At 49.0% G+C, this 14,423-nt stretch overlaps 1 protein-coding gene across 4 annotated transcripts in view; it reads right to left on the reverse strand.

The window, feature by feature from the left end:
* LOC110492510 (sodium/potassium-transporting ATPase subunit beta-1-interacting protein 4) overlaps nucleotides 1-14,423 on the reverse strand; it is a 129,278-nt gene that overhangs the window by 52,236 nt on the left and 62,619 nt on the right. For all 4 annotated transcript variants that reach the window (XM_036947509.1, XM_021566897.2, XM_036947507.1 and 1 more), the window contains exon 4: nucleotides 12,105-12,302. In XM_036947509.1, coding sequence (XP_036803404.1) covers nucleotides 12,105-12,302 — 198 coding nt within the window. The remainder of the gene's footprint in view (nucleotides 1-12,104; nucleotides 12,303-14,423) is intronic.

Below are 14,423 nucleotides of genomic sequence, written 5' to 3' on the forward strand. Positions count from 1 at the left end.
TAGGAGAGGACATCGAGTCCCTGATAATGCTGGCAATCAGGCTTGACAACCGCATCCGGTATTGGGTGAGACGGGGCCATTTTGACACCACTCCAGCATTCCAGTATTCGCAGCACCCCGAGCCCAGCATGGAGAATCCCATGCAGCTGGGTCGCACATGCCTGAGCCCATAGGAGCGTTACAGGCGCATGCGCGAAGGCTGCTGCCTCTACAGCGGAGGTCTTGGCCATCTTCGTGCTACCTGCCCAGAGCTGACGGGAAACACCAGGGCTCGCCAGGACAGGGGCAGACGCTGATAAGCTGTGCATTTACCTCCCGGCTACCAACTCGTCCGTTTGTGGTGGAGGTGGACACTGGAGCAGGGCAGTCCTTTCACAGTGGAACGACATGGACAAGTAACTGCATCCATGCGCCGTTCTCTCCAAGCAGTTAACACCAGCGGAACACAACTACGATGTAGGAAACCGGGAGCTCCTGGCAGTTAAGTGGGCTCTTGGTGGGTGGAGACACTGGTTGGAGGGAGCACCTCATCCTTTCGTGATCTGGAAGGACCATAAGAATTTGGTTTCCGTTCAAGAATGGAGACCACGGTCCGACAAGCCCAGACCCGATAACCTGACCCCGGCGGGGGACCCATTAACAGACTTTACATTCTGCGATCAGCCCATGTCCCGAGTACTGCAATGGGAACACTCCTCTAAATTAACTGGGCATCCAGGAGTTAATTGGACATTGGAGTTCCTGAGGCGGAAATTTCATCGTCTTACACAAGTTGCCTTCAGGGAAGGAGACCGCTGAGCTCATGATTATCCATGTCTTTTGACTACACAGACTTCCCCAGGACATTGTCTCAGATCGTGGAACCCAGTTCGTCGCAAGGTATTCTGTTCCCTTCTGGGGACATCGGTGAGTGTCTCCCAGGGGTTCCAATCTTAGTCGAATGGGCAAACTGAGCGGGCCAACCAAGAGTTTTTAGAAGTTCCTCCGCTGCTTTGTCTCCACTCAGGCCAGCAACTGAAGCAAGTTCCTCATCTGGGCAGAGTATGCTCATAACACACTGCCGAACTCGTCCACTGGACTGTCGCCTTTTGAGTGTCAGTTCGGGTTTCCCCCCATTTTCTGAACAAGAGGCCGAAGCTGGGGTGCCATCAGCCAAGGCATTCATTTGATGATGTTGCCGCACATAGATCAGAGCGCGATCCTCCTTGCTCCGCTCCTCTGCCCGACACCAACATCAGGCAAACCGGCACCGAAGACCTTTTCGGCTCCTCCGACCGGGTCAACGGGTGTGGCTGTCCACCTGTGATCTTCCCTTAAAAAGGTGGTCTCGCACATCAACCCAGTCGCATCAACCCAGTTACCTTTAGTCTCCAGCTTCCCAGGTTCATGAGGGTCTGTCTGTCCTTTCATGTCTCAAGCTGGTAAGGACCAGTCCATTCTCTCCACCCACACCTGCTCCTCCGCGCCCTCGACTTGTGGATGGCCGCCCGGCCTACACGGTTCGGCGTCTGGAGGCTCGGGTCCAAGTGACCCTGCAGTACCTGGTGGACTGGGAGGGCTACGGTCCCGAGGAGTGGGCGCCTGCCCGGTAAATCCTGGATCCGTTTTCTTGTAAGAGACTTCCAACAACTACGTGGTGGTCGTCATGGCTCCGAGGCTAGAGCCGCTCCTAGGAGGCGGGGTACAGTCATGGTTCTTCCTGACAGAGACCATGCTAGAGACTTTTATTGGACTCAGGTGTGTCTTATTATTTAATGATTGTGTGTCTGTTAAAAGAGGTGTTTTCCGTTGTTCTTTGCAGAAGCTTGAATGTTTTACCGTGTGCATTTGTTTCCTGAGTGAGTTTGAGCCTTTCCAGTGTACTGTGATCCTGCGGCTACTGTTTCTCAGTAAAGTATTATGTTTATCCTTAACCACTGATTCGTTATCTGGTTTCTTATCTGCACCTGGGTCCAAACTTATCACACCTCTCTCTATACCCTTCTGTCCCTCCCTCCCCACCCCCCACGGCCTCTCTGATCCTTTTTTGGGTGAAAAATTCTCTGTTCCCCTAAAAATAGATGAACAAGTAAAGCTCTCTGTTGAGACTCTTTGGGGTTTAATATGAGGCAGTCGTGTTTTTGTTATGGTATCTGAATAGCATGTCACTGACTCTCCAAAGCCCAGCTAGAGACAAAATGATCTATCCTCCTTCCCCCTCTTTCTCTCCAATCTTTCCCTCTCTTCTCTCTCCTCCTTCCACCATTTCCCTTCATCCCTTTTTCTATTCCTCTCTCGCTTTAGCTAGACTAAACAGATGTATACATGTTTTAATACTGATATATACTGAGCTTTAATGCAGCATGTGTTATCAACAGTGTATTACTGCTTCAGTGGTGGAACAAGCTTCACAAGCTACACTCCTGCTGAACAGTAGCTAACATTTCACACGGGCGTTTCATTAGTGGTTGAAAGCTTCTTTATTTGATGGTCTCATCTACATAAAAGGGACACACGCCAAACACCAGTAGCATAACACACACAACAGCAGAGTGTCAGAGTGCAAACACAGGCCTCCAGATACAGCTGTCACACAGACAGACTCCCAACAGCAGCTACATCACTCCTTCATACAGCTGGCTGTTTACTGTAGACATCGGAGTTAAGGGCCTCTCACACACACACGCACACCTGCATACCCGTGCATTCCCGCCTAGAGCATTAATAGGGGTCACTCCATCGCGGGCCTCTCGCGTGAACCCCTCAATCATCCAGTGACAAACATTCATCAATCAGGCACACAGGGATAAAGGAGGAAAAAAGGGGGTAGGTTTCCATCACTTGAAACATCCACCAACCAGTGTTAAGGTGGGAACAGAAAGCCAAGGAACACCACACACACACACAGCCCAGCAGGGCCTAAGGGTAGCAGACTACACTTATATTAGGATCATAATACTTGTGTGAGTGTGTATGCATGTGTGTGTGTGTGTGTGTGTGTGTGTGTGTGTGTGTGTGTGTGTGTGTGTGTGTGTGTGTGTGTGTGTGTGTGTGTGTGTGTGTGTGTGTAAATTGTGAGAGGGAGGGAGTGTGTGACAACTCTCTGGTGCTGTATACTGGTCATGTAAGGAGATGGTGTGTTTATAACCAGTGTAAACTGACACACACTATTCCAGTATTCCTTTGTTCCACATTAGTCCCACACTACCAGGATGATAGACCACCACAGTCTTATATCAATTAATTTTTTATTAGCTTTATAAAAATGACACGTACACACACAAAATCCTACTCTATTCTACATGTTCCCTCAGAGAGCAAGAAAAAAAAAATCTCCCTTTTTTTCTCTCTCTCTCCTTCCCTCCATCTCCCTCCTTCCCTCACTCTCTCTCCTAACTACCCTGACCTTTTCTCTCCCATCTCTGGAGGAAAGTTATTCTCATATACATTGTTTATGTAACAGATGATGTATGGAGACAGGGGGAGGACCACAGGAGGAGAGAAAAATAGAAGGAGAGAAAGAGAGAAGAGATGCTCTGGGGTAGAGGAGAGGGAGAGCCTGTGTTGATGAACAAAAATGTTATGCTGACTGGCAATGACAATAAAATCAGTTGATATTGGAAGTATTAATCATCTATAGGCACCCCCAGAGAGAGAGAGAGAGAAAGAGAGAGAGATGATGATGAAAGATACAGTGGGGCAAAAAAGTATTTAGTCAGCCACCAATTGTGCAAGTTCTCCCACTTAAAAAGATGAGAGAGGCCTGTAATTTTCATCATAGGTACACTTCAACTATGACAGACAAAATGAAAAAAAGAGTAATCCGGAAAATCACATTGTAGGATTTTTAATGAATTTATTTGCAAATTATGGTGGAAAATAAGTATTTGGTCAATAACAAACAAGCAAGATTTCTGGCTCTCACAGACCTGTAACTTCTTCTTTAAGAGGCTCCTCTGTCCTCCACTCATTACCTGTATTAATGGCACCTGTTTGAACTTGTTATCAGTATAAAAGACACCTGTCCACAACCTCAAACAGTCACACTCCAAACTCCACTATGGCCAAGACCAAAGAGCTGTCAAAGGACACCAGAAACAAAATTGTAGACCTGCACCAGGCTGGGAAGACTGAATCTGCAATAGTTAAGCAGCTTGGTTTGAAGAAATCAACTGTGGGAGCAATTATTAGGAAATGGAAGACATCCAAGACCACTGATAATCTCCCTCGATCTGGGGCTCCACGCAAGATCTCACCCCGTGGGGTCAAAATGATCACAAGAATGGTGAGCAAAAATCCCAGAACCACACGGGGGGACCTAGTGAATGACCTGTAGAGAGCTGGGAACAAAGTAACAAAGCCTACCATCAGTAACACACTACGCCGCCAGGGACTCGCCAGGGAATCCTGCAGTGCCAGACGTGTCCCCCTGCTTAAGCCAGTACATGTCCAGGCCCGTCTGAAGTTTGCTAGAGAGCATTTGGATGATCCAGAAGAAGATTGGGAGAATGTCATATGGTCAGATGAAACCAAAATATAACTTTTTGGTAAAAACTAAACTCGTCGTGTTTGGAGGACAAAGAATGCTGAGTTGCATCCAAAGAACACCATACCTACTGTGAAGCATGGGGGTGGAAACATCATGCTTTAGGGCTGTTTTTCTGCAAAGGGACCAGGATTACTGATCCGTGTAAAGGAAAGAATGAATGGGGCCATGTATCGTGAGATTTTGAGTGAAAACCTTCCATCAGCAAGAGCATTGAAGATGAAACGTGGCTGGGTCTTTCAGCATGACAATGATCCCAAACACACCGCCCGGGCAACGAAGGAGTGGCTTCGTAAGAAGCATTTCATGGTCCTGGACTGGCCTAGCCAGTCTCCAGATCTCAACCCCATAGAAAATCTTTGGAGGGAGTTGAAAGTCCGTGTTGCCCAGCAACAGCCCCAAAACATCACTGCTCTAGAGGAGATCTGCATGGAGGAATGTGCCAATATACCAGCAAAAGTGTGTGAAAACCTTGTGAAAACTTACAGAAAACGTTTGTCCTCTGTCATCAAAGGGTATATAACAAAGTATTGAGATAAACTTTTGTTATTGACCAAATACTTATTTTCCACCATAACTTGCAAATAAATTCATTAAAAATCCTACAATGTGATTTTCTGGATTATATTTTCTAATTTTGTCTGTCATAGTTGAAGTGTACCTATGATGAAAATTACAGGCCTCTCTCGTCTTTTTAAGTGGGAGAACTTGCACAATTGGTGGCTGACTAAATACTTTTTTTGCCCCACTGTATATATCTTCCTCTCTTTCTGTACAGTATCCTAACCCTCTTCACCTCCTCCAGTCACATCAAAACATGAAGAATGTAACTGGTAGGACAAGAGCACTAACTGCCTCCAGTATTGGTCAGTACTCAAATTATTCATCATAATGAACCATTCTCCTCCCAGGCTAAATATTTAATGGGCTTTCCAGGGTGACCTTGTACAGTCCACACAAAGACAAAGGGTAACACCCCTCCCTCTCCTCTCCCTCACTTCCCTCCTCTTTAACAATCAAGGAAAGAGAGGAAAACCAAAACAACTCAGTGAGATTTTATAGACTCAATCTCCCTCACCCAGAGAGAGCTGTTCCCACGGTGACAGGATAGAATGCCTGGAGGACAATACCATCTTAGTACAAAGCGCGGGTGTGGGGGGGGGGGATTTGGGTGGTGAATGGTAGAACCAAAGCCTGAGGTCCAGCATGAGATAAAGAAGGATTAGACAGAGTTTCTGTCATTAAAGAAAGGAGGCTGTGGGCTGCTGTTGGAGTCAACCATTTGAAACGTTTCATTGAAAGTTGTTCTATTTGGCTCCCAGAGCAAATATAGCCTGATGACATCATTGTCTAATCCTTCTTCATCTGTTATAGCCTGAGGTAAGGAGTAGTACATCATTTCAGAACACAGGCCACAGGACTCTACACTGATGTATTTTCCCAAGGAGCTTTAGTGGGGTGGAGGATTAAGTAGAAGTTACCCCTAAACACTCATACATGGTCACCGCCCTAATGGTTAAGATTTGGATTGGGGGAGTGAGGGTAATCTGATCCTAGGCCTGTGTTGGAGGGCAAATTCTACCTTGATTGTCGATGGGGCAGTGTGAATGGGATAGTGCCTGGGGTGAGAACCATGAGCACCTCTACCTATTTATGTAATCATGACTAATCTCCCCTCTAGAGGGCCTGTGAAAACATGACTGTGCGCATGTGCGTGCACGTGTGTGTGAGTGATTGGGAGTGTCCTAAACCCCTCTACACTACATTCCTACACATAGAGTAGTGGAAGAATGAGAGAATGAGACACTCACGATTTATGAATTGTTTGGATGGCTGACCATCTGTGAGCTATCACATAGGTCAAACACACCATATCTGTCGCTTTCTCCGGGGTGGGACCTTCTCATAGACACCGTTGGAGGCATGAAGACAGATGAAAACGTGAAATCGACTAAATGAATGTTACTGTGTGAATTAAATTGTCATGTTTGGATTGTTTCAAGAGTTCAGAAAGAGATACACATTTGTCATGTTTGGATTGTTTCAAGAGTTCAGAAAGAGATACACATTTGTCATGTTTGGATTGTTTCAAGAGTTGATAAAGAGATAAACATTTGTCATGTTTGGATTGTTTCAAGAGTTCATAAAGAGATAAGCATTTGTCATGTTTGGATTGTTTCGAGATACACATTTGTCCTGTTTTATTTAGTTCGTCAAAGAGCAGCAGCTCCTATCATTTGAATTGAGTTGATTAGATTACAACCTGGCTGTGTTTTCCTGTCTTTTGTTTTTATTAGCAAAGTGCAAAGAAATGTTCGTTCAGGCTTTGGGTGAGTTTCTGCTTGAATTTGTTTAAAAGAACAATGAATTTGTTCACACTTTGAGAACTTGTTACCAAGCTACCGTGTGTATCAGACAGTTTTTTCTATTAGAGTTAATTCTGAACTGAAGACGTGTGTATCCACTTTAAGTCGTAGTCTATTGGTGATAGTAATTTACTCTGAGCAGTCTGTAATGTATCATGTAGTTCATGTACCATGGAATTGTTTGAGCATGAATTCTTTCATGACTAATGATATTAGTTGAATTGAGTAAATGCATTCCTCGTTTTACAGAGTAGTTCTTTGATTGACTACACGTTCATAATTTAGCAGGTCTATTGGTAGTTGTCATAGACACTCCATGTGCTTGGGTACCACCTTGACATCTCTGATCTGCTTGCCTCAATAAATTAATGCTGGAACATTAATTACCAGAATGAGCTATTTGTAGATCTTAATAATTGCATAAGATGCAAGTTAGACACATGTTCATTATAGTCATACTACATGGTGATGAGAGGCTCGGTACCTTGGCCAGATCCTCTAGAGACAGGGCCTGTTGCATTTACTCACATAATATTGGAGTCAGATTGATAAATGTAGTTTATATATACAGTGGGGTAAAAAAGTATTTAGTCAGCCACCAATTGTGTAAGTTCTCCCACTTAAAAAGACGAGAGAGGCCTGTAATTTTCATCATAGGTACACTTCAACTGTGACAGACAAAATTAGAAAAAAATCCAGAAAATCTCATTGTAGGATTTTTAATGAATTTATTTGCAAGTTATGGTGGTAAATAAGTATTTGGTCAATAACCAAAGTTTATTTCAATACTTTGTTATATACCCTTTGTTGGAAATGACAGAGGACAAACGTTTTCTGTAAGTCTTCACAAGGTTTTCACACACTGTTGCTGGTATTTTGGCCCATTCCTCCATGCAGATCTCCTCTAGAGCAGTGATGTTTTGGGACTGTTGCTGGGCAACACGGACTTTCAACTCCCTCCAAAGATTTTCTATGGGGTTGAGATCTGGAGACTGGCTGGGCCACTCCAGGACCTTGAAATGCTTCTTACGAAGCCACTCCTTCGTTGCCCGGGCGGTGTGTGTTTGTGATCATTGTCATGTTGAAAGACCCAGCCACGTTTCATCTTCAATGCTCTTGCTGATGGAAGGAGGTTTTCACTCAAAATCTCACGATACATGGCCCCATTCATTATTTCCTTTACACGGATCAGTAGTCCTGATCCCTTTGCAGAAAAACAGCCCCAAAGCATGATGTTTCCACCCCCATGCTTCACAGTAGGTATGGTGTTCTTTGGATGCAACTCAGCATTCTTTGTCCTCCAAACACGACGAGTTGAGTTTTTACCAAAAAGTTATATTTTGGTTTCATCTGACCATATGACATTCTCCCAATCTTCTTCTGGATCATCCAAATGCTCTCTAGCAAACTTCAGACGGGCCTGGACATGTACTGGCTTAAGCAGGGGGACACGTCTGGCACTGCAGGATTTGAGTCCCTGGCGGCGTAGTGTGTTACTGATGGTAGGCTTTGTTACTTTGTTCCCAGCTCTCTACAGGTCATTCATTAGGTCCCCCCCGTGTGGTTCTAGGATTTTTGCTCACCATTCTTGTGATCATTTTGACCCCACGGGGTGAGATCTTGCGTGGAGCCCCAGATCTAGGGAGATTATCAGTGGTCTTGTATGTCTTCCATTTCCTAATAATTGCTCCCACAGTTGATTTATTCAAACCAAGCTGCTTACCTATTGCAGATTCAGTTTTCCCAGCCTGGTGCAAGTAGATTGTATTATAGTAGATTACATTCACTTACAAGTGTCCCTGCTATTGGACAGTTTAAGGATATCTGTACCTCTGACCTAAAACAGAACCTGGCATGCCACTATCTCAGAGATGATGTCCTAGTTGATGGAGGTATCGGCCCAGGACCGGAATCACTGCTCTGCCATTGGGTTATAATCATTCAGGGAGCTACAAATCTCCCTGAATGATCTATGTTGTGTGTGTGCTTGTGTCTGTTGTGTTTTCAACAGGGTGGTTGATGATATTGCTTTATGAGTGTTACAGCAAGCTCACAAAGCATAGCTCGCCCAGCCAAAACAACACAGATATATATTTCATTCAGCGAGATAAAGAGAGGGAGGGAGAAAGATAAAGCACGACACAGGCAGAGGGATAGAGAGAGAGAGAGAGAGAGAGAGAGAGAGAGCACGAGAGAGCACGAGAGAGGGAGAGAGAGAGAGAGAGAGCGACAGGGTTCGAGGGAGGGAGAGAGAGAGAACGACAGGGTCCGAGGGTGGGAGAGAGAGATAGCACGACAGGGTTCGAGGGAGGGAGAGAGAGAGAGAGAGAGAACGACAGGGTTTGAGGGAGGGAGAGAGAGAGAGAGAGAACAACAGGGTCCGAGGGTGGGAGAGAGAGAGAGAGCACGACAGGGGCCGAGGGAGGGAGGGAGAGAGAGAGAGCACGACAGGGTTTGAGGGAGGGAGAGAGAGAGAGAGAGAGAACGATAGGGTCCGAGGGTGGGAGAGAGAGAGAGAGCATGACAGGGGCTGAGGGAGGGAGGGAGAGAGAGAGAGCACGACAGGGGCCGAAGGAGGGAGAGAGAGAGAGCACGACAGGGGCCGAGGGAGGGAGGGAGAGAGAGCACGACAGGGTCGAGGGAGGGAGGGAGAGAGAGAGCACTACAGGGGCTGAGGGAGGGAGGGAGAGAGAGAGAGAGCACGACAGAGTCCGAGGGAGAGAGAGAGCACAACAGGGGCTGAGGGAGGGGGAGAGAGAGCACAACAGGGGCCGAGGGAGGGAGAGAGAGAGAGCACGACAGGGGCCGAGGGAGGGAGGGAGAGAGAGCACGACAGGGTTCGAGGGATGGAGGGAGAGAGAGAGAGCACGACAGGGGCCGAGGGAGGGAGGGAGAGAGAGAGAGCACGACAGGGTTTGACGGAGGGAGGGAGAGAGAGAGAGCACGACAGGGGCCGAGGGAGGGAGAGAGAGAGAGAGAACGACAGGGGCCGAGGGAGAGAGAGAGCACGACAGGGGTCGAAGGAGGGAGAGAGAGAGAGCACAACAAGGGCCGAGGGAGGGAGAGAGAGAGAGAGAGCACGACAGGGGCCGAGGGAGGGAGAGAGAGAGAGAGAGCACGACAGGGGCCGAGGGAGGGAGGGAGAGAGAGAGAGAGCACGACAGGGGCCGAGGGAGGGGGAGAGAGAGAGAGAACGACAGGGGCCGAGGGAGAGAGAGCGCACGAAAGGGGCCGAGAGAGGGAGAGAGAAAGCACGACAGGGGCCGAGGGAGGGAGAGAGAGCACGAGAGGCCGAGAGAGGGAGAGAGAGAGCACGACAGGGGCCGAGGGAGGGAGAGAGAGAGAGCACGACAGGGGCCGAGGGAGGGAGAGAGAGAGAGCACGACAGGGGCCGAGGGAGAGAGAGAGAGAGAGAGCACGACAGGGGCCGAGGGAGGGAGAGAGAGAGAGCACGACAGGGTTCGAGGGAGGGAGAGAGAGAGAGAGAACGACAGGGTTTGAGGGAGGGAGAGAGAGAGAGAGAGAACAACAGGGTCCGAGGGTGGGAGAGAGAGAGAGAGCACGACAGGGGCCGAGGGAGGGACGGAGAGAGAGAGAGCACGACAGGGTTTGAGGGAGGGAGGGAGAGAGAGAGAGAGAGAGAGAGAGAGAGAGAACGACAGGGTCCGGGGGTGGGAGAGAGAGAGAGAGCATGACAGGGGCTGAGGGAGGGAGGGAGAGAGAGAGAGCACGACAGGGGCCGAGGGAGGGAGAGAGAGAGAGAGCACGACAGGGGCCGAGGGAGGGAGGGAGAGAGAGCACGACAGGGTTCGAGGGAGGGAGGGAGAGAGAGAGAGCACTACAGGGGCCGAGGGAGGGAGGGAGAGAGAGAGAGAGCACGACAGAGTCCGAGGGAGAGAGAGAGAGAGAGAACGACAGGGGCCGAGGGAGAGAGAGAGCACAAAAGGGGCTGAGGGAGGGGGAGAGAGAGCACAACAGGGGCCGAGGGAGGGAGAGAGAGCACGAGAGGCCGAGAGAGGGAGAGAGAGAGAGCACGACAGGGGCCGAGGGAGGGAGGGAGAGAGAGCACGACAGGGTTCGAGGGAGGGAGGGAGAGAGAGAGAGCACGACAGGGGCCGAGGGAGGGAGGGAGAGAGAGAGAGCACGACAGGGTTCGACGGAGGGAGGGAGAGAGAGAGAGCACGACAGGGGCCGAGGGAGGGAGAGAGAGAGAGAGAACGACAGGGGCCGAGGGAGAGAGAGAGCACGACAGGGGTCGAAGGAGGGAGAGAGAGAGAGCACAACAAGGGCCGAGGGAGGGAGAGAGAGAGAGAGAGCACGAAAGGGGCCGAGAGAGGGAGAGAGAAAGCACGACAGGGGCCGAGGGAGGGAGAGAGAGCACGAGAGGCCGAGAGAGGGAGAGAGAGAGCACGACAGGGGCCGAGGGAGGGAGAGAGAGAGAGAGAACGACAGGGGCCGAGGGAGAGAGAGAGCACGACAGGGGTCGAAGGAGGGAGAGAGAGAGAGCACAACAAGGGCCGAGGGAGGGAGAGAGAGAGAGAGAGCACGAAAGGGGCCGAGAGAGGGAGAGAGAAAGCACGACAGGGGCCGAGGGAGGGAGAGAGAGCACGAGAGGCCGAGAGAGAGAGAGCACGACAGGGGCCGAGGGAGGGAGAGAGAGAGAGCACGACAGGGGCCGAGGGAGGGAGAGAGAGAAAGCACGACAGGGGCCGAGGGAGGGAGAGAGAGAGAGAGCACGACAGGGGCCGAGGGAGGGAGAGAGAGAGAGCACGACAGGGGCAGAGGGAAGGAGAGAGAGAGAGAGCACGAGAGGCCAAGAGAGGGAGAGAGAGCACTACAAGGGCTGAGAGAGAGAGAGAGCACGACAGGGGCTGAGAGAGAGAGAGAGCACGACAGGGGCTGAGAGAGAGAGAGCACGACAGGGGCGAGGGAGGGAAAGAGCAAGACAGGGACGAGGGAGGGAAAGAGCACAAGAGGCAGAGGGAGGGAGAGAGAGAGAGAGAGAGAACAAGAGGGAGGGAGAGAGAGACAAACTAGTAACAACTGGGTCTATAGAGAACAGATCTCGGTCTCCTGATCCACTCTCCAATATCTCTACCAATAACCCAAACACAGGGGGCCATTACAATCACAGTGACTAGACTTCCACTGTGAGAGACACGACCGGTGATGTTGTCTGTGTGTGTGTATAAAGGTATAACACCACTACTCACAGCAATGAGGATCTGTGTTCCACTGTGTAGGACCTCTATGTACTGGTACTCCATGAGACAGCCCATGACAGAGATGTAGGACTGGCTGTCCACGGTGCCCACCCCTGGCTGGGTCATCTCTCTCCTCACACACCCTGGACCGTGTTCACTCCACCACGAGTGGTGAGCCGAGATGTTAAACGTCAGCAGGTCACTGTCCTGTAACAAGAGGTTGAATACACACTTTAACATGTAACAGAATATACACAGACAAACACACATTTGTAAATAGACAAACACACACATGGACCTACACAAACACCCACACAAACGTCAATCAATACTCCAATACAGCAATCTAACCCCACAGCTGCCCCGCAGTCAGAAGGTCTAACTGAGAAGCCCCCTTTCAACACTGTCATTGTTATTCACTCACAGACCCTAAGGCACAAATCAACCCTCCACGTGACTAGATCCAAGGTTCATTTACAGGGACGGATCACTGTTGGGGTGTGTGTGTCTGTGTATGTACTATCGTTACAGGGTTTGAATGAGTCATGAGGTGTGTGTGTATGTAGGTGCATAGTGGATTTGGTTGGGGCCAGAATAAGATTCAGTGTGTGTGTGTCGTCCATTAGCTGTCTACCCTCCTGGCCAATATATTCAGTGTTGGGAGGGAAGGCTCCATCTGTTGTGTTGCAGCCCAGCCCCAGCAGCTGGTCTCTACATGCCTCATTATACAAGCCGAGAACAGGCTGCGCTGGGGCCCACCACACACACACACACACACACACACACACACACACACACACACACACACACACACACACACACACACACACACACACACACACACACACACACACACACACACACACACACACACACACACACACACACACCTCTGTCCCCAAACAACCACAGATCCAACTATTTTGACATGAATATTCATTTTCACAGATCAATGTAGATCCCCATCACTGAGTGAGTCCATCTGGGTGTGACGAAGAGGCAGAGAGCTGATCAACAGAGGACAGGGAGGCAATGGACAAAGGAGAGGAGTGGAGGAGGAGGGGTCAGGCCAGGGTGCGACAGGAAAGAAGGGAGAGAGAAAAGGAGGGAGGGGATAGAATGAGAAGAGCGTGGAGGAGGACAAATGTAGGCTGAATGAGACAAGGACAAAGAGAATAGATGGAGAGAGTAAAATAGAAGTGGACAGAGGGGAGAAAAGAGAAGAGGAGTCAGGAGGGGGAAGAGAAAAGGATGAAGTGATGGATGCGGAGGTGACAGCACACACATACTGTACCTTTCTTTGTCCAGATGAACAACTCATCTGCTAAAAAAATCCCTGGGAAGGCAGTGGAGATATGGAGAAACCCCACTGGATGGTGCAAAGTGCAGTCATAGTGTGTGTGTGTGTGTGTGTGTGTGTGTGTGTGTGTGCTTAGAAGGGAGGGGTGATGGGTTTCAGTGGGTGAAACAGACAGCTTGATCCTTGGAGAGAGATGGGTCAGTATAGTGTGTGTGAGATCTCTATATAATGAAGATGACTGTGGTATACAAAGGAAAACCACTCTTTCACATCTTCTGGCATGTTCAATTACAACGTCGTTACCTCTTAGCAGTGTGAGCTTTGGCACAATACAATCTAAGACACTAACTGGCTAAAAGTTTGGGTATACCACACAAAGACACATTTCCTGAGACACACTCATGCACACATGCAGACTGTCCATAGGCCATAAGATTGGGAGTAGGCATATTAGTATGTGACAGAGTGTTTTCGGTGTTAGCCCTCTTATTGGATGAGGAGCTGATTTAACCCCTCGTAACCTGACTGTTACTCCACATGAGACAGATTGGACACCCAGGGTTAACCCTGGACATGGGTGGAACAGTGTCATGAGAACTAGGGCAAATATAGCGGACTAGTATCAACCTTACACATGGCAGCATAAAAACAGAATGAGCAGTTAACTGCAGTCTCTCTCTCTCTCTCTCTAACACACAATTCAGATATGATCAAACAGTCTCAGCACTCAGATCACACTTCTCAAACTGGGAGTAGAAAGGGAAATGACAAAAATCCCAAACGCAACACTCTGCCGGCACGGAAACAGAGACTCAGGAGACCTGTCAGGGTGTGTGTATGTGGTAGCGGGGCATCTTCCTGAGGCTGAGCCCTCTACTCTCTGAACCCTGACACTGAGAATCTTGGAATATGTTTTCCTCCACCTGGCTCCCATCTCCCTAGGATGACCACATGTTTTATTCAATGACACATAAATATATAGAAATACCGTATCTCAAAATGGTAGAAGATACACACAAGTCATGGGA

The sequence above is a fragment of the Oncorhynchus mykiss genome, chromosome 16 (assembly GCF_013265735.2).
Source record: "Oncorhynchus mykiss isolate Arlee chromosome 16, USDA_OmykA_1.1, whole genome shotgun sequence".
Taxonomy (NCBI): Eukaryota; Metazoa; Chordata; class Actinopteri; order Salmoniformes; family Salmonidae; genus Oncorhynchus; species Oncorhynchus mykiss.